At 39.7% G+C, this 25,326-nt stretch overlaps 1 protein-coding gene across 2 annotated transcripts in view; it reads right to left on the reverse strand.

Annotated features, from left to right (window-relative positions):
* KCNH6 (potassium voltage-gated channel subfamily H member 6) overlaps positions 1-25,326 on the reverse strand; it is a 1,196,060-nt gene that overhangs the window by 590,473 nt on the left and 580,261 nt on the right. For both annotated transcript variants that reach the window (XM_044055208.1, XM_044055207.1), the window contains exon 3: positions 7,680-7,838. In XM_044055208.1, the coding sequence (XP_043911143.1) occupies positions 7,680-7,838 (159 nt within the window). The remainder of the gene's footprint in view (positions 1-7,679; positions 7,839-25,326) is intronic.

The raw sequence follows: 25,326 nt of genomic DNA on the forward strand, positions 1-25,326 counted from the left end.
TTACGCATGTCGGTATGTTACACATTCCATGGTTGGCGGTATCCTATTTATTTGTACCTCCAAGATGTTATGAATGTCATTGAACTATCTATCATATTTGCAGATATCGCTGAATCCATCTATATCACCATATATCCCTCTATTGCCCTTTCTATCTGTATTATATATATGCATATGTGTATATACATATATATATATATATATATATATCTATATATCTATATATATATATATATATCTATATCTATATCTATATCTATATATATATATATATATATATATATATATATATATATATATATATATATATATATCTGGCGGGGAACGTGACAGGCACACAGCACCACCATATGCTGTAAGACTCATGTACTGTTCAGGTGTTGGCATTCCGTGTTCCACTGGCTGTTGTGTTTACAATGTTTGAGGGCTGCCTATGTAAGAGTCACACATTGGGCCACCTATACATTACAATTTACAGGTGGTCATGTTTGTGTGCCATCCATTTTACTGTGTGTGCAGGTGGAAAGGTGTCAGTCCGTAGGGGCCTACACGGTCAGAGTATGTGCTATATGTTCCTTCTTTGTCAGGGCATAGGCATATTGGGCACGCCTCTATCTGCCTACTGGGGCTGGCACAGTGTGTTCATGGTTTGAATCCCTATGTGCCTGTACTGGCCTTGGCAATTGCAGTGGGCTATGAGGGCCTTCACCATTTTGTCCCTGCTGCAGCTGCTTCCACAGGATCATATTATGTAGCATGGCACATACTATGACGATGTGGGCACACGTGCCTGGAGAGTACTGCAAGGCTCCACCAGATGTATCCAAGCACAGGAACCGTGATTTCAGCATCCCGAACACATGCGCTATGATGATTCTGGTTTGTGCGTGTGCCTCATTATGGCGTTCTTGCATGGGTGTGTGTGCATTTCTGATGGGAGTCATCATCCACGGCTCCAGTGCATAGCCAGCATCCCACACGAGATGGCCATGTGGGATGTCCCCCCTGACAAATACCTGATACAGCTGTGAGGCATGCCAGATATGGGGGTCATGGTAGCTTCCAGGGCTGCCAGCACACACATCCATGATAATGCCCTTGGCATTGCACACGACCTGGCAGTTGATGGAGTGGAATCCCTTGCAGTTTATGTAGTGCATACCCTGCTCACTGGGTGGTGACTTGATTTGTATGTGCGTGCAGTCTATTGCACCCAGTACCTCTGGGTATTGTGCCACACGGTGGAAGTGACGCATATTGCTGGCCAACTCCTCCTGAGTTCTGGGGAAGTATATCTGCTCATTGGCATGTGGTAACATGGCATCCAGGAACTGGTGTAGTACCCTGGATGCTGATGCCTGTGAGATACCCATTATATCTCCAGTTGGCCTTTGAAAGGTACCTGTGGCCAGTATTCACAGGCTTACACATACCTTCGTGTCCACTGGTATGGGTTCCCCTCTGTTGTTTCTGGTTCTCAGGCGTGGCCGGCACAGCTCCACTATTTGCTGTAAGATGTCCCTGTCCACCCTGTGACGCTCTACTATCTCCAGGTCATGTAGCCCCTGGTAGGTTACCCTTGGTCTGAACACTCTCCTTCTCCTCCGAGGCCTGCGGTGGTTGTCGGCATCGTCCTCCACAACACCGTCAGTCTCTGACACATGCTGATGAATCACAGCTATGGCAGCTCCCAACATGTACATTTTAAAAGTTCCCCGTGTGTTTACATCTATGGTGCGGTGTTTGGGAATACACAGGTGTGTGTTGGGCGCTTTCACACGTTATACTATTGTGCTGTGAACACCGATGATGTCATAAGGTGTGTATGTACGTTCGTAGCTACAGGTTATGTTATGTGTTTTACTGCCGGAACTACTATTATGGTGCCTTTGGTGTTGAATTACATTTGCCTGCCATGGATTACCTCTTGACCTTCCCTTTACATTTCTGCACATTGCACCTACAATTTTCTGGCGTGCATCCTGCAGCCTACTTTCATTTGTACTTTTCTGGACCTGGCGTATCTTGCGTTATGTGTGCTACTGCCGGTCTGCTGTTGGTTTGCTTTGCTCTGCTGTGTCAGGTCTCCTATCTTTGCAATCCAATACCTCCCCTCCTTTCTTTGCATTCACATGCCTCCCCTGTCGTGTTTTGCAGGTTTCTGCATGCGGACTTGTCAGCTGCCGTCGATTGGCCTTCGTGGGTTGATTGGTGTTTATTGCTCATTAGTGCTCCAATTACCCTACTTCCGCATTTCCTTCTTTTCTTCCCCTGACCTTCCTGTTTCTGCTATTGTTTGCAGCGCGTGCATCTGATTTCTGGGTTTCGGGCACGTTTTCAGCCTCGTACGCATGCGCTTTTGGCCACCATGTGTGCTCTCAGCTAAACGATTCCTCCCCACCCCTATCCTGCAGCTTTGCTTAGCAACGGACAGGCCAGATTTGCAATGCTCCAATGTGCTTAGTGCTACGGTGGCACACCCCTCTGCTGATGTCATATGTATCTCCTCTGAGCCACTCCTCGGTGTTATACCGCTGCGCCGTATGGTACAACCTTCCTCCGGTGGGACATTTGCGATTCAGTATTATCTGCCTCATTTGCATGGCATTGACTACTAATTCATAGTTACCGCGCCGAACACTATCGCAAGCCCTTAGCAACCCTTGAACCTTGGTTGTGGTGTTCCATGCCTACCATTGTGTGTTATGCTGTAAACCTGATTTCTATTACGTTGCGATTTTATGACATTTTTATATTATTTCTTTATGTTACAGCTTCCGCACACATGCCCTGCGGTTCTGCTGTGCGTTACTGTGGACATGACATTAAATGTTGTTATTTACGTGTTGTGCATCTTTTCTTATGCCATTGGCTGTGTATTTCGCCATTGGCATATGTTCACGTTGTGATACCTGGGTCTGGCCCTCTTCCATAGCTCGATGTTCTGTTTGGGAAAATGTTAACCGTGTTTTTTGTTTTACATTTCCGTGGGCTTACGCTATGCCTGCACCACTTCATGAATCGCTATATGCCTTCAATTTGCATGGTGCAACACTGCACATGGGGTGATTTGCATACCTACACCGGGGGCTGCGCAGATCTGGCGTACGCTGGTAGTGCACGCGGAAATGGATCGTACCTGAATCGCTCGGCGGCCATATTTGGCGTTATAATGCCTACGCTATGCGTGCGCCTGGCGCAAGCTTCATGAATCCCGGGGTAAAACTATTCTCACGCACACACACACACACACACACACACACACACACACACACACACACACACACACACGCACCCATACCCACACCCACACACACACAGATATCTGTATATATATATATATATATATGTATATATATATATATATATATATATATATATATATATGTATATATATATATATATATATATATATATATATATATATATATATATATATATATATATATATATATATGGGTCTACTTTAGAAGACTGACAAACCAAAAGACTGAAAAATTCAAAATACTGAACACATTTTTAATGCAGGGGGCAAACCCCCCTGTACACTTCATCCCCTGCTAACTAACTATATATATATATATATATATATATATATATATATATATATATATATATATCAACTCCAAGATCGCACAACAGTGGAGAAGAGGCAAATTCCATCATTCAGTATTTTGTATTTACAGAATTTATTATTAATGTGCAACAAGCCAGCTTTTGTGCTTTCTCCTTTCACATTTGTCAACAGAATTTTCAGCTGCTCCTTGTTTTCAACCATCACAGTTGTATATTTCTTCATTTCCGAGGTTGTGAATTTTTCTCATGGCAACTTTGATTCCAGCATCTGACGCCTCTGACCTAGCATTTCACATGTGGTAGCCGTGTATACCTTTAATAAATATAGTGACAATAATAACTTTAATAAATATAGTGACAATAATGACTTTAATAAATATAGTGACAATATATAAACTTGTCATACACCTTTCCCAGTCTTGAACTAGCCAATTATCCCATAGTCACTTGTTACTGGTGCTTCTTGGTTTGCATGCAGGTTCCTCAGGTAGTAAGTGAGGTGATTAGTGTTCCCATTTCTCTAAGAAATTGCCACAGTTTGATATTCTCTACATAACCAAATGCTTTAAGTAGTTAATAAAGTAAAACTAAATCATTTCCTCAAATCCTCTTGCTTTCTTTGTTATCCAATGGACGTTGGAGATTTGGTCTCTGATGACTGGTTTGCTTCTAAAGCCAACATGTATATTTGACAGTTCCAGGCTATGTATTGCTAGAGTCTATCCTGCAGAATCATAAATATTACCTCAGCAGTATGTCAAACAAGTGCATTTGTTTACTAGTTTGAGCAGTCTTCAGCACTGCCCTTTTTTGAGTTTGGACTAAAAGGTGGTATTTTCAAATCCAATAGTCACTGCTATGCTTTCCAAATTTGCTGGCAAATTATAAGCAACACTGTAAGAACATAATTTTGCATTGACTTTCAACAATTCAACTGAAATTTCATTATCTTGTTATTAGCAGAACTTTTAGGGGCCATTTTTCTTTATTCACCAGGATGTCTGGCTCTATATATAGATTTGGAACAGACTTGCCATCCACATAAAACAAAGTTCATCTCTGTCCATATTCAAGAGTAACTTGCATCTATGGATGGGAAACAGAAAATTTACCCCAGGACTGCCCCCTGTGCTACTAATGGACAGAGGCAGCTCCTAAATACTTTAACCCATGCATGGATCTCCTCAAATTATTAAGCAATAATCCACGACTGCATGGGTATATCAGTATTTACCCACGGCTGGTGTGGTTTGATTACGAGGGTGAAGCCGGAGTATTTAAACAGAGTCAGCTGTGGGTAAATGGTGATATAACCACAAACAGGAGTGGATTATTGCTTTTATACAATGATATTATTTAAGAAAGAAATTGCTTACCTTTCTTAAACAATGTGTTTGTATAACTGCACTTCAGTCTTCTACCACGTTCTCTTCTGTAGGCTGATGTACCGCACATTCGTATGGGACTTGTGTTCCCATGCTTGCACAGAACATCATCAGTGCAGTGCAGGAGAATCAACAGGGAAAAGAGAATATTCATTGCTGTTTTTTTTTTTGATATTTAAAATTTTTACAAGGGACAGCAGAGAAATGCAAGGAAAATCAGATATGCTTCTGTTTATTTAGTTTGTAGAACATACCTGATTTTTCTTGCATTTTGCTGTCCTCCAGCATATGCCAAAAGAAAATCTGGACACTTAATGGTACTTCAGCAGCTGGACATTTTTCTTTTGGTATACAATGGGCACACTGGTTGAGCTGTCCAATTAGTGTGCTTGTTTTTGAATAGCAGTCATTATATAATCTATGGTACGATCCCAGTTATTCTCATTAGGGGTAATGTATAATTACTGACCATGGTACTGTATATGTAAGGCCAGTCTATAACCAAATGGGATAGATTAATTTGAGCACAAAAAGGGAAATTAGCTAGTCTTAAAATGGTCCACAAGGGCTGCTAGCTTAGTACTTACCTATGAACCTATGAACATACCACTGTATGCATCAGTGATGTTAGCGTCTTTTTATTTACATCTTCTCTGTATTCCTGACATCACTTCTTCATATCTTTTGCTTCTTTTAGGCCCTTCCTATCTTTATCCTTTATCATACTCATTTTTATGTGGAAAGTTCCATTAATATGACTAATATTCTTGACACGACCTCTTGTCTTCCCCATTCTGTTATCTTACCAGGTCTTTGCTGTTTAATTAAACAGGCATCCGTATGTCTTCCTCTTCTTTTCTGAACTCTGCAGTTGAAGATATTTTTCCCCGTGTCCAGTATCTTATGCACTTCGATAACCATTTTATATCCTCTTCTTTTCTGAACTCTGCAGTTGAAGATATTTTTCCCCGTGTCCAGTATCTTATGCACTTCGATAACCATTTTATATTCTTACAATATTCTTGGAATATTTTCTGCTTTTGGAAAACATCATGGATTTCTGTCCATAGTTATTCAAGTACTCTATCCACCCAATCTAATCTATTAAATCTATTCTTCACCTCCACTACATATTCATATGGCATACTGTTAAGTTCATATCTAGCAGGCCTGGGTATTTTTCTTATTTTCTTTAATTTGATTCTAAACTCTGCTAAAAGAACCTTATGCTCCAAATCACAGCTGGCTCCGGGCTGTTTTGCTGTCTGCTTAAAGCTCTTTCATCCCGTATTACTAAGTATATAGTCAGTCTGATTAATTATTGACTGGTGATATGTATGCATAAAGCTGTCTCTCAAACTGTTGAAAGATGCCTTCTTGCCCATCTTAGTAATGTGTGCTAACCCTGTCCCTAACCCTAATCCTAACTCTACCCTAACCCCACCCCTACCCCTAACTGTAATCCTATCCCTAACCCTAACCCTATCCCTAATCCTGCCACTACCTCTAACCCTAACCCTATCCATATCCATAACCCCGCCCCTACCCCTAACTCTAACCATATACCTAACCCTAACCCTATCTTTAACCCTGCCCCTACCCCTAACGCTAATACTGCACTTTGCCTTAGGAAAATCCTTATCATAACATTAGCACAACACAAGGCAGGCTCAGACACAGACACATGAACCAACAAACATGCACAGCACTACAGCTATCACCAACAAACATGCACAGCACTACAGCTATCACCAACAAACATGCACAGCACTACAGCTATCACCAACAAACATGCACAGCACTACAGCTATCACCAACAAACATGCACAGCACTACAGCTATCACCAACAAACATGCACAGCACTAAAGCTATCACCAACAAACATGCACAGCACTACAGCTATCGCCTTATCTAACCTTTATTCTAACCATAACTCACAAACACATTCCCAGCACTAATATCAACCCACTGACCTCTGTCTGCATTCTAAGCTGCCTACATTCTGATACTGTCCGCCTGACTGTCTACATTCTGAATTATATACATTATGAATGGCAATCATATACTTACATACACACACTTCCTTAGGAGAGGCTGACCTGCTGCTGACCTGCTAATCATAATGTTATATATATTATGGATGCATACTCATATTTGTGTGTGTTTGTGTGTGTGTGTGTGTGTGTGTGTGTGTGTGTGTGTGTGTCTGTGTGTGACTGTGTGCGTGTGTGTGTGTGCGTGTGTGTGTGTGTGTGTGTGTGTGTGTCTTTGTGTGTGAGGGGTGTATACACAAGAATGATAAAATGTGCTCTTTCTTTATTGTACCATAGCAGAACTGCATTCTCTCTCTGTAATCATGTCATGTAACCTTGTACTGTAGTGAAACCATACTTCAATTGTCTTTCAGCTAGGCATTTAACAAAGTAATCAACCCCTCACCATATATATATATATATATATATATATATATATATATATATATATATATATATATATATATATATATATATTGCACCAATATGTAGTATATAAGTATCTTTGTACCCTGTAACTGTCTTAGTATGACATCACTGAAGCTTGTCTTCTCTTACTTGAATTATGCTTTTCGGTGGGAGGATATGTAGTAAAACTACATTTAAATCTTGTAATTTACATCAGTAAGTTCCAATGGCACCTATTGAATGTAAACATTTTCCTGAACTCTTTCATTGACTTACTTGCGCTGAAGCATCCATGGGAGAGCCGGTGTTGGAAACCCCTTTTTGACCTTTTTGCTAATGCTCGGGCCAGATCTTCAAAGTTCAAAATGAACATTATGACTGCTCCTTCTTCATTCTTCACTGGGATCACATCAATTAGACAAGGAAAACAGGAACCTAGTATGAAGGAAACAGACTGTCATCATAATAGTGTTAGCTGGGAGTATCAATATCCCTTCCAACATTTGTAATAAAGAGTGGTCTTGGTATGCAGAAATACTGTACCGCACAAATATACCTGCCTGAAATAATAAGGACATTAGTTATTCCAGCAGCAATACTGCTTTAACACTGTAAGGTCAATATTCGGTGTCTTACTAAAGAATACAGTTTTTTTGAAAACATCATAGAAGACATTGCAGCACTGCTAGAAACAATACACAGAAGGATGACAAAGCTGGTCAAGTTCCGCAGAGCAACACAGATGAAGACTCTGAGCATGAGAAGGTCGACTTCAGTAATAGTCCCATGATTTTCTTTTTTAATAAGACTGATACTGCTTCACGGGCTTCTGGTGGTTTATATATATCTGGCGCTCTGGTGCTGCTCAGGATATTCTCATGTACAGCTTCCCAGGATCATGTAGACAGAGTTTACAGGGGCAGCTTATATCTGTAGGGCATATGGGAAATGCTCAAGAGTTCATGTGGTGTCCTTGCTTATGTACTGCTACTGCCAGTGCATGACCTCTTGCTAGTTTTGTGGAATAATAGTGATATCACTCTGCGATCAACAAACAAGAAGCAAAAACGGAGAAAACAGTAATAACCCAGAAGGCAGAATTCACAAGAAACACACTATTTTAAACACACCTTTTAAAACTTTACTCCATTTCACTCTGTGATGTCATCATGTATTCAAGCTGATGTCATTTTATGCAGTTCTGAGATGCCACTATATGCTTTCACGGTGATGTCATTTGTGTATTCAAGCTGCTCAGATTATACCAGAAGAGTAAGAATCTCAGAAGAACAAATTATAGTTATTTTTTGTGTTCATACTACAGCAACAAGAAGTGTATGACTTCTCAGAATAGATTCGCAGGTGAGGATCCTCATGAATTATCCAACCAGTTCTGTCAAGTGGTGTTTGTGTGTGTGTGTGTGTGTGTGTGTGTGTGTGTGTGTGTGTGTATATCTATATCTATATCCATATATCTATCTATATCTATGTCTATCTATATACGCGCACACACACACACACACACACACACACACACACACACACACACACACACACACACACACACACACACACACACACATACACACACACACACACACACACACACTCACATACACACACTCATACATATATATGATTATAGTATAATTGACCTATTTAAATACCATATGCTAAATACTGACATAAATAGTTCAAAACTTCATATTACTAAAAAATGCTAACAATAAACATACAAAAGATGACAAAAGAAAAATAATTTCTTTTTGTTTTCTTTAAAACAAAACTTTTACATAACACTAGCCCACATTTGTGTTAATAGTGGCAGTGTTACGGATATTGTTTGTTGAGGTGAGGTGTAAGTTTAGGGACATAGTTCGGCTCAGCACACATTAGTAAGGTGATGCAGGACTCTAATTATCCTCAGCTTTTTCTGGTCATCTTATTCTCCAACAGGAGGACTTTACTACTTATGTATTGTTTAATTTAAGTTATTTTAAAAATGCTGAAGACATTAAAATATTATCACATTCTGGGCAAAGTAATAAGATTAATATGAGTGAGACAATAACCTCCTTGCTTCAGTTAACCATGACTTTTTACATCATGCAGTCAATTCCATAAGCCTTTCTGACTACATTGGACATACTTTGGTCATAAAAAATGAACCAAACACAAACCTTCTATGTTATATTAAAAAATAAAAAAACATACAAAGTGGACACACTAGCCTTTTGCTTAACTTTGTTAAGTGCTTATGTCTTTTATTTCTCACCGAGTTTTTCAGAACATACAATCCACCCAAACAATCCTCGCTTTTAACTCTTTAGAAAGCTGTACCCCTAAATCCACTCTGCTATCTTTTTTGCAGTCTTTTTGATTTTTATGTGTAATACTCTACTGGGCAAAAAGAACTTTAGAACCCATGCAGTTTAATACTCTAGCAATTATTAATAAATCTAAATTTTTGGCAACTTTGCAGGAAAAAGCTCCAAAGCTCTCTTCATATCTAATCACCTTCCATCTATCCAATCTCTTTTATGTCCCACTTTTTATCTGAGAAAAAAAAAAGACTAGCGCCTAGAATTTTATTTAAATCTGGATTGCCCTGTATCTTTCAATTTGTGTTAATATTATTTTCAAAGTTATTGCATCTATACTGTATCTAATAGACAGGTAAAGGAATAATTTTAACTTGATAACTTTCACTTTATTATGGTCTTTTATGTCATTTCTTAATATTAGACCATAGAAACTCAGCTACTTTTTTATCTCCTCTGTATTTGCCTTTATGTAACAAGACCTATACCCCCTCCCCATTTTTATCAATTTTGTTAATTTTTCAGAAATAAAAAAATGCATCTGCACTAGTCAACCTTGCTACCCTTATTGCCTGTCCTTTTATAATACCTTTCCCTAGGGTCTCTGGATGTCTGCTTTCCCTGTATAATTACCTGTTGATAAATTCTGCCTTCTTGGATATGCCTGAATTAAGATTGTTCCCACTTTCTTCTATTTGAATTATTATAGCTAAAAATCAATATTTTCTCACCACTTGGATGAAAATCTTTAAAAAATCTATTGTAGTATTTAGACATTTCACAAATTCATCACACTCCATTTCATCTCCTTTCCCACACAATAAAAATGTCATCATTAAAATGCTTATAAAAAAAACACTATCAGGGGTTGGGAGGATGGCCTAATGGTTAAGGTATTTGCCTTACAAACACAAGGTACACGGTTTGGCTAGGCTTAAAATGGCTCGCCAGGGCAGTTAGCCTAGTACTAACCTATGAACTATACTTGCAATTTTTTTCCAAGTTAACCTCTCATTGTGACACAACTAAATTTGCATACAAAAGGGCCATATTTGACCCCATGGCCACTTATTTTATTTCTTTAAATAGCTTGTCTTTAAGCAATATATAATTATTTTCTAATACCAGCATTACCAAACTACAAAATGTTTCTGTTTCTGTAGAGGTTGAATCAGTAGTATTACATAAACACAAAAATTATTCTCCGGACATACCTGTTCAAGGCCAGGAGAAAGTGAGTTTCCTGATAACATAAGCAGCATATGTCTTGGTGGGGGGTGCTGCAGGTTTGTTTAGATGAACATTGAACAGCACTAGCCGAAGACCAGACAGCTGGTGCAGTATGTGAAATAAAACTTCAAGTTACTTACAGGGCAGCTAGAATGTTAGGTGTGCACCTTGACGCTTATCTGTCTTTTAAAATTAATATAATGAGGTCTCAGGTCCTTACTGCATGCCCACAGAGATATTTTGCTACAGCTTCCTTTATTGTTTGAATATTTTATTCATTTACCAGTGGGGTAACCTGATTAAACATACGTCTCTTTTCAGAGGATACTTGGGAGTACTGTCTGTTGAAGTGACTTGCTCAGAATTGCATAGTAGGCAAATAGAGGCTAAAGGAATCAAATCTTGGGTTACAGGGAGAAACGTATTAAGTAACTTGCAGCCTTAACCATCCATCTGCCATACTGCTGCATTATATAACCAATTCACTTCCTGACATTCTTCTGCAAGAAAATATCATAAATTTCATGGTTATTGCATGAGATCTACAAATTTAGTTTATATAGCGGTCTGTAAACTAAAGATGCTTTATGTATAGAAAATGTAAAGTGCTTCAGTACAGAAAACATTCTGTACAAAGCTTTGGCTGATCTTATGCATGCTGGACAGGACACAACTGAAAATGCATTTAAATTCCATTGTCTGTCTATATTAAATGAAAATATTAGAGACAATGATTTTAACAACAGGTTTTTAAAACTGGAAGTAAAATGGTAATGGAGGATAAAGTTATACAAAAACCTAGGCCTGAATATTGAATTTAGCATAGTACCTTTACATAGAGTCGCCTCACAGTTAGACGTTGCCCGTTCGATTCTCAGTTAGAGCGTCTTCTGTGTAGCGACATGCATGAATGGGCATTCCTTCATTGAAGGTTGTGCGTTAGGCCCGGCAAGCCAGTACGTAAAAATCTACTGCCAATCATTAGCGGACCAGAGTTCCGCTGTGGCGACCCCTAACCGGGAAAAGCTGAAAGACACAAACAAACCCTTACATAGATTGGAATAACAGTAAGTTAGATGAATAACTGCTGAGTGATTGATTATTGTAGCACTGGGATATATAACAGGATACACTTTTGTGATGTTGTAGAATACCCACCTGAAACACTTCTGTTTAATTTATTTTTTCTTTTTCTTTTTTAAAGATCTGACTATGGTTGTGACAGTATCTACTAAGACCACAAAACATACACATATACAACAAAAAATACAATGTAGTAGCTTAAATGTCTTTTTTTTCCCTACTTCACAAAACTTTATTAATCCTAATGCATTCAACAATCAGCAAGTGCTAAACACAGAGCTGAAATACAAAAGCTACAGTCCTTATTACATAAAATTCTGTATGCAGTCACATAATTATACATTTTGATCATAGCAGAATGGAATTATAAACCTGTATAGTCCCCTGAAAAGTATCACTTAAGAATCAAACCAGGTAGATCATTTGGAAAAAATGTGTTCATTGACTTTACTGTGCTTAGGAGCTAGCTCTAACTTGGCTATTAAATCTAGTGTATGTATAAGGTCCACTACTGTAGGCAAGACCATCCTTTTCCTCTTTTTTGTTAATATATTTTAAACTGCCAAAAGTGTGAGCAGTAAAAGATCTAGTAGGGGACTTCAAGCTGTTAGAATTAACAAAACACAAAATGGTGCGGCTATAATGCTGAACTGGCCTGAGCCAATTTGCTCACAGTGGCTGACATATCAATTCTTTATTGATTTGGGAGTGATATAAGAGGGTTGGGAGTTGGGTGTTGGCATAATGGTTAAAGTGTTTACCTCACATACAAAATATACAGGATCTGAGTCTCTCCTTTGAAGTAAAAATTGTCTAGGCTTGAAATAGCCTGCAAGGGCAGTTGCCTAGTACTTACATGTGAACATATGAACGAAAGATAAGATAATATCAAAAGATATGTGACCATTCCCCCAGACCACCCATAGAATAATGCCAGCAGTTGCTGGAAACTCCTTGGAATATCCTTCCCAACTACACATCACTCTGTATTTCTATAGGAATGTTATTAAAATCTTGTACAACTTATTTATTATGTCCCTTCTATCCTAACTACCTACACCTAGCACCTAAAAACATGCTGGCTATGCCCTTGCAACTCCCACTCTAATATCACCCACCCCACCCAACCACTACCTTTCTTTCCACTCCACTAACTACCTTGATTATAGCAAGCTCTGATGCTCATAAGCCTAGTACGTATTATACAGCAGGAACTTCTTGTAACATTTGTTAATGTCTGTTATGTACTTCACAGATAAAGATTCTAGTTGTCTACTGATGTACTATGTTCTTCATCTGTAAATATGTTGTAAGTAATTGCTATGTTAAATTGTTAATCGCTATGTAATCCAATGTAACTACTGTCTGTTTATTTTAACTGTGGAGCTTTTCTCCCCGGGCCTCCACTGAAAATGGACCTATGTCCAGTCGGACACTCCCGGTTAACAAATGTAAATAAATAAATAAATAAACTATCTCCCATATTATTCATCAACCAACAAACCTAGTGTGACCGGAGTAAGAATTTAACCTTAAATAAGTAATTTTCCCTTAAATAATTTATTTTCTCCTATCTTCCCCAGCAGTGTTTTATAGCTAGGTTTACTGTCTGGACCATACATAAAACATTTTCCAAATTCATCCTAACCTACAATTATCTCCCAACTTACAGTTGCTTCCAGTATTTTACACAGCGGGAGCACATCTTTTGTCCATTTGCCAGATCCAGTGTCTATAAATGCTGCCCTAGGAGTAAACATCAACTTTATATTTACACATGATAGATAGGCAGTGCAGACAAGATCCCAGACTTGAACTAAAAGTACAGCCTATGAACAACATTTACCTGTATGGCTATGCTGACTTAGGGGCTGAATGTGTAGGTGAATCACATTATTTCAAGTGGGGACTTCCTGTGGCAGGTCAGTGTACAAATTTATTTATTTTACATTTGTTAAATGGGATAGTCCATCTGGGTGAGAGCCCATTTTCAGCATAGGCCCAGGGAGAAAAGTTCCATAAAATAATAATTATATATGCAATAATAAAAAGGAACAAATGCAGTAAATATTTTGAAGTAAATATAAATATATATTAGTGTCATTGTGTCACATCAAATCAATTGATAAAAATATTATACATGATACAAGAGAAGCCTCAAAATGTTAGGAAAACAAGTTATTTCATATAGGGTAAATTGAGAGAAAGTGAGGTTATGAGTCAGGTTGGTTGAGAAAATGAAAAAGATAGAGAAAGATAAAAGGATTGGAAGAAGAAGATATATCAGATATTTAAGTAGGGGGTTCAAGATAGGGGAATAGGCATACAGGGAAGAGTTGATACAGGAGCAGATCCAGTGGTTATATAAGTAATCTTTTAGTTGTTTCTTGAATTAAGTTATGTCAGTGACATTCAGTATATGTTGTGTAATAGAGTTCCAGATTTTAGGGATCTAGTGGGAATAGAGGGAATCCCCAGCCCTGTTGTTACTTTTGGAGACTTGCAGGAGAGTTTTATCTGTAGTTCATAGGTAAAGTGTTATTATATGGTTTGAGTAAGTGTTGTAATGCTGGGATTCTGTCAGGCTGATTTACTAAGTGATGGGTAAAAAAGAGTTGAGTATAGATTAGGTAATGGAGGAGTTCTAACCAGTTTAATTGTTGTAGGGAAGAGCAGTGGTGTGACCTTTTAGGGGAGTCATTGGTGAGGATACAAGTTTGGAAAGTTTAGTTTTGCTAAGTGTAGTAAAGATGGGAGAGGCATAGAACAGAGTAGATAGAAGATGAGTCCTAGAAATGTTTAATCTGGATTGATTTGTAAGAAATGGTTTAATGTGATAGAGAGCTCCAAGTTTTATATGTTTTTTTTTTGATAGATTGAGATAGATGAATATCGAATTTCAATTTATCAATGATAACACCTATTAACTTAGTTTGTGAGGTGGTGGTTATGATTGTATTATTAGAGGAAAGTATTTGGAAAGAGGTTGCTGGCATAGATGATTTTAAATGGATAAAAGATCATGTTAAACTGCCACCAAATAAAGGTAAAATGAAAGCATTGCCTGCTGAATATCAGAGAGTTCATGAACACCTCATTTTATGAATAGCAATGAGGAAGGAAGTGAAATATCTTGCACAGGAAACTAAAAGAAAATTTGCAGTCATTTTCATACCACTAACAATTAGGGGTTGAAGTGATGCTTCTTTACAACAATTTTGAAATTCTTTACTCATGATCATAAACTGTAAAGTTAAATTGTTTCAACTTAATTCAGGTAAAATCAATTTCAGTTGTTTGCTATTGCTTCTGACAACACCTGTGAAAACAATGCAAATGACTTTTTTATCAACAGCAAGATCCTGTAGGTTTCTTCACCATGAAAGAGCAAAGAAAGGTGAGCCTTTAAGATTCTACCAATAGTGGTATATGACTGTAATCCAGCTGTCCTGTAAACTATAGCAGGAATCAAACAGTAGCTAACAGCTGGTTAAGACTGAAGTCCAAAACCAAAAACAAAACCAAAGGAAATCAAGCTGCTGCCTGTGTCATCACACACTAACTTCAAAGCTGCTCTAAAATCTCATCTAAAAGAGCACTGGACATGCCCCTGTAACAAGCATCTCTAACATCTCTACCCCAACCTCTCTAATCCCTTTCTTCCACCCCTCTAACTACCTTGGATTGCAGCCAAATATATTGCTTGTAAACCTATATCTCATCTGTAATCTTAGCCACTGTTACTCAAGGGTAATAGCTGCTAGCTCAGCTATTAAAATACTTGTTAGTCTTTATGGCCCCAATGATATAAGTGTTGTACCATTTAACTAATTTCTTTTTGAACTATAACTGTTTACTACTATTGTTAAACAAAATCTACCTATACTTCTTGTAACTTGTAATTAATTGTTGTTTTTAATTGTTGTTTTTATTGTGGAGCTTTTCTCCCTGGGCCTCGGCTGAAAATGGACCTGTGTCCAGTCGGATTTTCCCAGTCGACAAATGTAAATAAATAAATAAATAATAATAATAAATAATAATAAAAACCAAGGACAATTCCACAGTAAATAATTCCAGTAAGTGCTTTCATCTGTAATAAGACTTCTTCAGACTGGATGTTAATATTCAAAAACACACATTTAAATACTTTAAAAATCACATGATCACATACTTAGTGTTTTAACCCTTTGCATTTAAGATACATAATAAAATCTTCTCTATTGTTCAGACCAGGGGGTAGCAAGCATTAAGTCTAACCTGCCAACTATATTCCAGCCACCCCAAGTCATCTTCTGGATTAAATGAATATTCTACATTTCTTAAACTGTCCACTACAAGGAATTTAAAGTTAACTTTGCATGAACCATGTTTGTAATGCTTCCCCAGGGCAGTCTTATTTCAGATGAAAGTGCTTACTGGAATTATTTACTGTGGAATTGTCTTTGGATTTTATTAAAGCAGCTTAATTTCCTTTGGTTTTGTTTTTTGGTTTTGTCTTGTGGTGGGTTGTAAGTTTTGCCACGACGCAAATCTTCACTTAATGAGCAGCCAAATGGGAGGACTAGGTGCCATGTGGGGGGTGAAGGGTTGTCCTGTGACAGTAAATCCTATGTTCAATGGTGTCCATGCTAGCTGGTCCAGCATTCTGTTTCGCGGGCATTTCTGCTAACATATTGTACCTTGCCTGTAGATAGAGATCAGAGTTGGTGCTTCAGGGCTGTGTCCATAGTAATACAGCAGTAGAGCTGTATTGTGTTCCCCCTCAGAATGATGCTGGTCTCCCTTAGTCATGCTGTCTTCAGGATCCAGCATGCAAAAAGGAACAAGCTACTTGTTGTTTCAGTGGGTAATCCATCTGGTCAGATTGTGAGCCAGGTGGAGATTCTGTTAGGGGCAGGATACATGAGGGTGTGGGCTGATCAGGTGATTGTCAGGTGCTCTAGTCATATCCACAGATGGATGGGCTAAACGGATTTTAGTAAAATGTTCTGTAGTCGAGTTTTTTAAGCTAAAGTATGCTTCTGACAGAGCATCCATAATTCAGGCCAGGTTTGTTGCATGCATTTAGGTTTATCAAATCTTCAAGTTCCTTCTTTCCTAGGAAGGCATTTTGGTTGCTGTTCAATAGTTTTCATAACAATATCCAGTTTTGTATTTTGAATCTTGCAAATCCTTATAATTTTTCCTAGCCACACTGACAGTGATTATAAAAATGATATAACCTTTTGTCAACAGCAAAATGCCCCCACTAATTTAAAATGATGTATATTGCTTCCTCTCATAAACTGCAAAGCAAACACACATCAACTTGGCTTGAGTAAAACCAGTTTAATTGGTTTACTGGTGCCTCAGACACAGCTTGTAAAAGCAATGAAATTGAGGTATTTATTAAAAACAGAATGTCATTTGTTGTCTCCCACATTATTAATTTTAAAGCATGTTAGTTCAGTTTCATAGGTTCATAGGTAGATACTAGGCTATCTGCCCTAGGACATTTATAAGCCTAGCCAGAGTGTATTTGGCTTCCGCCTCTCTATTAGATTAGCCTACTGTGCCTCCGTAAAGTAGGTCACAGAAGGTACCCTTTTAAGATGTTTACTGTGCCTCTGTCTAGCAAGGACACAGAAGAGATCCCAGGGGTGAATTTGCGATTTCCCATCCACGCGTCCAGATTTCGCTTGAAGAGGGTCAGCGAGGGGCTATGTCTAACATGAATTGGGATTCTATTCCAGAGTGAGGGGAGCCTCTGGGAAATTAATCTGTCCCTCCAGCATGTTCTATTTATTTTTGTGCTGAGGTTTAAGTCCCTGAAGCGTGTAGCTCTAAGGGACTTTGATTTATTGTGGTGGAGCATGTCCATTAATTCTGGGTTTGACATGGCTTTGTACGGCAGGCATAGATCGCCTCTGAGTAGGCAGTAAGCAACTGAGTAGAGCTGGAGTTTTTTTAGTTGAGCTGCATAGGACATCTGTTTGTAGCCCGTGATCCTCTTGGTGAGGTACTTTTGGGGTCTCTCAAGTTGCTGCAGGTGTCGGGTAAGGTACATCCCAAAAGGAGCATTGCATTCAATTATGGGCCTGATGAGTGATGAGTAGAGGGGCGCAATGACCTCTCTTGATCTAGATGCAAACCCTTTTGTGATAAGGTGGGCTATATAGAAGGCCTTTCTAACCACGTTGGCAACGTGATTATCAAAGGAGAGATTACTATCTATGTTGGTCCCCAAATCTCTAATTACTTCTTCCTTACATAATGGATTACCACCTATGTGGTAATTTGTGGGCATCTTGTTTTTCCCAAAGGGGATGACTATGCACTTTTTAGCATTTAGCTTGTGGCCGTGGCTCTGGCACCAAGCATCTGTCTCTGTGAGACCCTTTTGGAGATGCTTGTGTCAGTTGGAGTTTCGATTATGGCCCCCAGTTTGCAGTCATCTGCAAACTTTGTCAGCCATAATCCCCCCGTGTTAGCCTGAACCTCAGAGAAGTATATACCGAATAAGAGAGGTCCCAGAACTGAGCCCTGTGGGACGCCACTTGTAACTGGTTTGGATTCGGACATGGCACCTGCAATTCTGACCATGTGGGTTCTATCTCTGAGCCAGTTTGCAACCCATCTTGTGATATAGGGGTTGATATTTAAGCTGGTAAGCTTATTTATGATGCCCGAGTGGGGTATTGTGTCGAAGGCTTTTGCGAGGTCCATGTAGGCTGTGTGGACTACCTTGCCCTCATCTATGGCTTTGGTAACTGTTTCAAAGAAATCAACTAGGTTTAAGAGGCAAAATCTGCCCTTAACAAAGCCGAATTGGGTAGGGTCAAGTGTCTGGAGGCTCCCAATGTCTTTGTTTATGAGTTCCATGATAATACGCTCCATAGCTTTACAGACCAGACTAGTCAGGCTTATGGGGCGATAGTTCCCAGGGTCTGTTGTGGAGTGGGACCACTGTAGCTGTACACCATTCTTTGGGTACATATCCTGTAGTAAGGCTAAGTTTGAACAGTGACTTAATGTGAGGGTTCAGTTCTTCTTGGAGCTCATGTAAGACACAGCCTGGGATGCCGTCTGGTCCCATAGATGCTGTGTTTTTTGCTTTGGAGAGGGCAGCTTTCACCTGTGCATCTGTGATGTCAGGGATGTTACATTCAGTTGGGATAAGCATTTGCTCCTTTGGGGGGGAAGGGGAGGAGAAGTTTGTGCTGAATCTGTCTGCCAGGATGTTGGCTATGTCTGTAGGTTTGGTATATTTTGTACCATTATGCAACAATTCAGAGCATATCTAGGAATTTCCACCCATATTCCTGACATAACTAAAGAAGGCCTTGTGATTATCTTTAGTGTCTAGGGCAATTTTTCTTTCGAAACTGGCCTTTGATGATTTTATGAGGGATCGAAGTTTCTTGCTAATACTGATCAGAGATGCCTTCCCTTTTTGGGATTTTGCTCTGTTATGTAGTAGCTTCCTCCTTCTGTTGTAGAGCTTATTTATGGCCGGGGTCCACCAGACCGGTCTCCTGTTTTTGGAGGAGTGAGTCTTGGTTTTATTTGGGATAGCACGATCCATGCATTCCTGCAGGTGCTCATAGAATGCATTTGTAAAGGATTCTGCGGATTGGGCTGTATTATCCTCTGGCCCGGGGGCTTTGAAGGATTCCACCTCAGTCTTGAGAAGTGCAAAGTTGGCTTTTGAGAAATTCTTTACAGTGATTTCCTTGGCTGGGGGTGGGGATGGGATATGGATGTCCAGGGAAATTTGTTTATGGTCTGATCTTACCAATGAGGGGTTTACCTCTGGTGTGGAACATAGAGTCCCCATGTTGTTCCCTCTTGTGGGAGTGGTGACCAGTTGTTCCATCGCATTAGAGTTTATAAATTCAAGGAACCGTTGGGCGAGGGTGTTTGGGCTTGAGTAGTTTTCCCAGTCAATGTTTGGGTAGTTGAAGTCACCCAATAACATAGTGTTTGGAGAGACCTTCATATTCTCCAGTGTTCTCAGGAATGCCAAGTGGGGTTCCTGTAATAGGGAGGGTGTTCTGTAGCAGGCTACAAACTGAAAGGCAGTTTTGCCCTCTGTTAGTTGCACATGGATGGTTTCCGATGCTTTGTTCTGAGCCACTAACCTGGAGGTGTAGGTATCTTTGATGAATATAGATACTCCCCCTCCTTTTGTGCTTTGGTCCGAGTTTTGGGGCCAAAATGCATGGTATGAGTTATAACCTGGTAGTGCTGGGGTGCTCTCAGGAGCCTTGAACCAGGTTTCTGTTACTGCACAGACATCGATTTTCTCCATACTGAGGAGAGCCTCGAGTGTGTGCATCTTGAGGTTCAGACTTCTGGCATTGAGTAGCATTACCTTTAGTTTTTTTTATCCTAAGGTTGTCTATGGAGGTGGGTTTGTCCTTTGAGCCTTGCCTAAAAAAGGCACTATGGGGGTGGCAAGAGCCTTGGCCAGTATACGAAAGCCTAAGGGTGACAGGTTCAAGACGTCCCTAGCGAAGCAATGTGGCTTGTCGAGCATGTCATCCCAGGCTGACAGACACTGGATCCCCTTTGAATGACACCAATACTTTAGCCAATTGTTGAAACTGATCATTTTGTCTTTATACTGTGGCATCATTCTTGGTGAGGGCAAGATGCTACTCAAGGTCAGGGTCATACCAGCCTTTGCTACATGGCCAGAGAGCTCCTCTATGTCTCATGTAGTCCAGGGAGGTACATCTCAGGTAATTCACACCAGCATGGACAATGATGGAGTCATACTTGTACTTGCTTTGGAGTGACCTCAGTGCTTGCATTATGTGGTGGCTCCTGGCACCTGACAGGCAGCTTACAGTGACCTTCTCCTTGTTCAGTCTGGTGAGCGGGATGTCAGTGTGCCGGACAATAGAGTCCCCTATAACAAGTGTATTTGGTGTGTTGTTTGGCCTTAAGGGCTGTGACTGTGAGGCACACTGATTTTGTGAGATATGTGATTCGTGGGTATTGTTGAGGGGTGGCTGTTGCTTGGATATCTGCTTAGGAGGTATTTGCTGTTTAGGCAGATTTTTATTTAGAGCCTCCGAGTATGTTTTTATGTGTTTATGTGTTGGGTATGCAGATGCAATAGGTCTGTGTGAGACTGGATTTATGGTGCGGGTGGTTACCTTTTCCTCCTGACTGACTGTGCCAGTCCTGGGTTGAGAGAGCTCTGCCTCCAGTTTGGCTGTGTAACTGCATCTCTCACATGTATTAGAGTTTGATGGAAGGAAGAGAGGGTTGTCTGTGTACATAAGGCAATTGTAACATTGCCTCAAAATTCCCAGATTCACCAGCTGGACTGGAGAGTAACCTTGAAACTGATCCTTGGACATACCAGATTAGTATAGGGAACTGTTTTTTTTACTGATCAGATTAGGGAAGGGAACTGATTTTTCACTTGATCAGGAAGGACCAATCAGGAGCCTAATACTTATGAGAAGTCAAGGAGGGTGTAGTGCTTTAGTTATTTAGTGTTTCCTTATAAGAGCTGAGCAAATGCAGGTCTTTAGAAAGAGAATAGAGTGATTACTTTGAGAGTTTGAAGAGTTCTTAGGGAAAAAGTGAAAGGCAGACTTTGTGGAGCTTGGAATAATTTAAACCTGTTTAGGCGGCGCTGCCCGACGCTGCTCAGTGCGCAAAACCGCGCAAAAAGAGAGTTGTAGGGTTTTAAGAGAGAGAGAGCTCAAATAGTTTAGAATTGACCCAGGGGTTTGCTAGTGCTTCTGACAGTGCATGTAAAACAGTGGTGCACAACCTTTTTTTGGGAGGGCCACTACACGAATTCTTAATGCATCTGCGGGCCACCTGAAAACAGAGTAAACCTTTACGAGTTAACAATAGGTACAAGTGACTGGCATTTCTACTTAAGACAGCAGTTATGAAATTGCCTATTTTCTACATCAAATTTGCATTTAACTTTATTCTGGCTTGCAACCATGACTTATTACAAACTCTTGCTGAAAGTTACTACTGTTTATAGACTACAAGTTATAAACAACAAAGAATAGTTACTTCCGCAACTAAAATTAGAGGTGTGCGCAACTGCAGTCAATTAGTTAAGTAAGCATGTGCTGGAACATTTGCGTGAATGGAGTAAGGGACAGCATTTTTTCACCTTTTTTTTTTTTTTTTTAATTTTTGGTTACTCTCTGGGGGCCTGATGGTGTTGTGTCGAGGGCCGGATTTGGCCCGGGGGCCAGACGTTGTGCACCACTGATGTAAAACACATTATTTTTTATTAAGACCAAAGTAATGTGTGTTATTTCTTTGTGATGATTTTCGACCATACAACTTCAACCACTAATACTGCTTACATTTCTAGTGCCAACCAATATCTGACACTGTCAAATACTTGCTTAATTATGCATTAATGTCAGGGGCAGAACATGTACCCCTTTTTAAGAGGAGTCACAAGATTAGGTAGCATTTATCAGAAAAAAGGAAATGTAAACAAAATGAACACTTGAAATAATACTTATACTGAATGTTGGCATCATTCAGGAGTAACAATAGTTTAATTGTCAAGTCAAGTCTCTACCATCGTCAAAACTCTCTTATGCCTCATCAATAAATGCCATGGGATATATGATGATCTATGACACAGAGCCAAAACATTTGTTTATACTGTAGTTGAAAAGTGTTTGAGAACAGACTCCTGGAAACTGGTAGTACAGCAGGGGATGGAGGAAGAACAGTGAAAAGGCCTTCTAAATGGTGAGACCTAATGGTGAGCCCATATGTGCAAAATAGTACCATCTAGTGGAGATGGGAGTGATCACTGTTCGTAAGATGAAGGTCCATCTTCAGGAGATCCTTCTTCTGATGTTTCAATGCAACTATGAACCTAGGAATTTAAAGTGAAATACCACATAGACTGAAGAGTTACTTGATAAAGCCTCCTAACTTTACTTGTTGCCTGTAGCGCAATTAGGGCAAGATATAAGAATTAAGGGTCTTGGTATGTCACTGATAGGTCTTGTGGAAGACTGGATATTATATGTGGAGGATGAGTGAAATCAGGCTTTAGAACACAAGAAAATCAGGCAATGCGGCCTTTTTGGGATGCTGGAATGCCAGTCAATAACTTCAATTTAAAAAAATAACATAGAATCTTGAATATTTGCCTATACTATTTCAGGTCAGACAGATGGGGTCCCAGTTTAGCATTTCATTCAAAAATGTTGCTTTATCAGTACAGCAATCTCCTATGCTATAGTACTAAATCTGTGTTCAGCCATGATTCCAGGTGACTGGTATGGAACCAAAACCCTTTGCCCTCTGACCTTTCCATTATCAAAGTCAGGTGTGCAACCTGTAGAACCAAGCCATACTGCAGCAAAGACTGCCTGAATGAAACCCTTCCAAGAAAAACACACAGAGGCACACATACCCCTGCACACACATCACACATACCCCTCCTTTCTCTGCCCTAGAAATGTTGGTGTTCTGCTGAAATGAGTGCTACAATAATAGGTAGCAGCTATGCTTTAGCTGCTTCTGAAGATAACAGCAACATTTTTTTAAACCACTAGCTTTCTTCTCCTGCTGCCATAATGTCAAAGCAGACACATCTGAAAGAATCTGACAGATGTGATTTTTACAGAAAGAGTAGGAAGGAGCAGGTATAATTGCATTTCATTCTGAATTTGGACCATCGGATGTATTTTGATTATGCAGTCCCAAGGCACAAACTCCACAAAGATGTGTGAGCAACACTTATAGCTGATTAGATTATATGTAATATGAGTAGGACAGAAGTATGCACTGATGCACAGAAGTAGAAAACAATGTATTCCAGTTAAATAGCACAATGACAGTGTTTTTCTGCTTGAGTACTAGTGACTCAAGCTTTAGAAAAATGAGGTTAGGGTGAAAAATTTTTTTCATAGATTCATAGACATTTTATGGAATTTTAGTGTTAGGATCATATACACTTTGCTAGTGCCCATACTCAGGCTGCACCCACTTTCTCAAGGAGGGCAAGGCAAGTCAATTCCAACACAATTTTGTGAAGGCTCATCCAACCGTTCAGGTTCCCTTTGAAGGGTGCACTGTTTAACCAGCAAGGGAAGTCCATTCCAAGGGTCGGGGAGGTGTTGTGTGATAATTTTTGGTTTATTTGTTAGTGAACATTTAATTCCCTGTTTCTGGTATTAGTGGAAGCACCAGGAGGCACAGGAGATCAAGGACATTTGGGTCTGTAACAGTCTGGTAGGTAGAAGCATAGCTAGGATAGTGCAGGGGGGGGGGCACAAGGTATTACAGGGTACAATTGGCAGATCATTGTTTTTTTTTCACTCCTCATGTGTCATTTAAGAGACAATTAGAACCTAGTGCTCCTCCTTAGAGAAGGGAAGAATGCTAGATCAGAGAAGGGACCTTTTTCATTTTTGCTCCTCAACTTTGTGTTGAGGGGCACCAGATCTGGAAGCAGCACCAGATAAGCCAGCTATGGCTTTGGTCATAGGCCAGGCATAGGTCTCACTTCAAAAGTTTGTAAGACACTGAATAAAAGTGCAATGCTTCCAGCATCTCTTGAAAACTCAGGGTCTTAGGCAGCTGGTCTTTTTGGTTAAGAATCAATGTGTCCTTTCTAGTTGTTTGATATAGCTAGTAAGTACATCCCAAAGGGGGTGCTGTCCTCAATAATTGGCTTTATCTATATTGAATACAAGGGAATGCTGACCTCCTTCGACCTGGATGATACTCCTTTGGTGATCAGATATGCTAAGTAAAAGCATTTCTTGACTAATGTTGCCACGTAATGATCAAAAGACACAGAACTTCTGACTCAAGTTCTCAGGTCCCTGACTAAGTTGTCATTTTGTAGTGGGTATATTGCATCTCAGGGGAGGGGTTGTCTATGAAATGCAGTTTCAAAAGAGAGTTCTTGTTGGGGGAGTATCAGAGGGGGACTTAAAAATAATTCCCAAATTAGTAAGCCAGAGTTCCTGGATCCCTGCCTGGAAACCCAAAAAGTAAATGTAAAAGGAGTGAGTCCCAACACAGACCTCTGAGGAGAGTGTCCCAAAACAGAACCATGAGGAGTTCCTCAACACTGACCCCTGGGGTAATCATTGGTTACCTTCATATTTTCTGATGAGGTGTCTACAACTTGCACTGTATTGATTGTTTTAGCCAGTTTAAGATCCATCTTTCGTGCTGGGATCTATTAGTTTAATTAAGGTGCTATAATGCACTGGCCAGGTCGAGATATGCTGTGTACACTGATAGTCATTGGCAACTGCAGATTAAGTGAAAGTCACACAGTA

The sequence above is a fragment of the Protopterus annectens genome, chromosome 13.part0 (assembly GCF_019279795.1).
Source record: "Protopterus annectens isolate FY-2018-M chromosome 13.part0, PAN1.0, whole genome shotgun sequence".
NCBI lineage: Eukaryota > Metazoa > Chordata > Ceratodontiformes > Protopteridae > Protopterus > Protopterus annectens.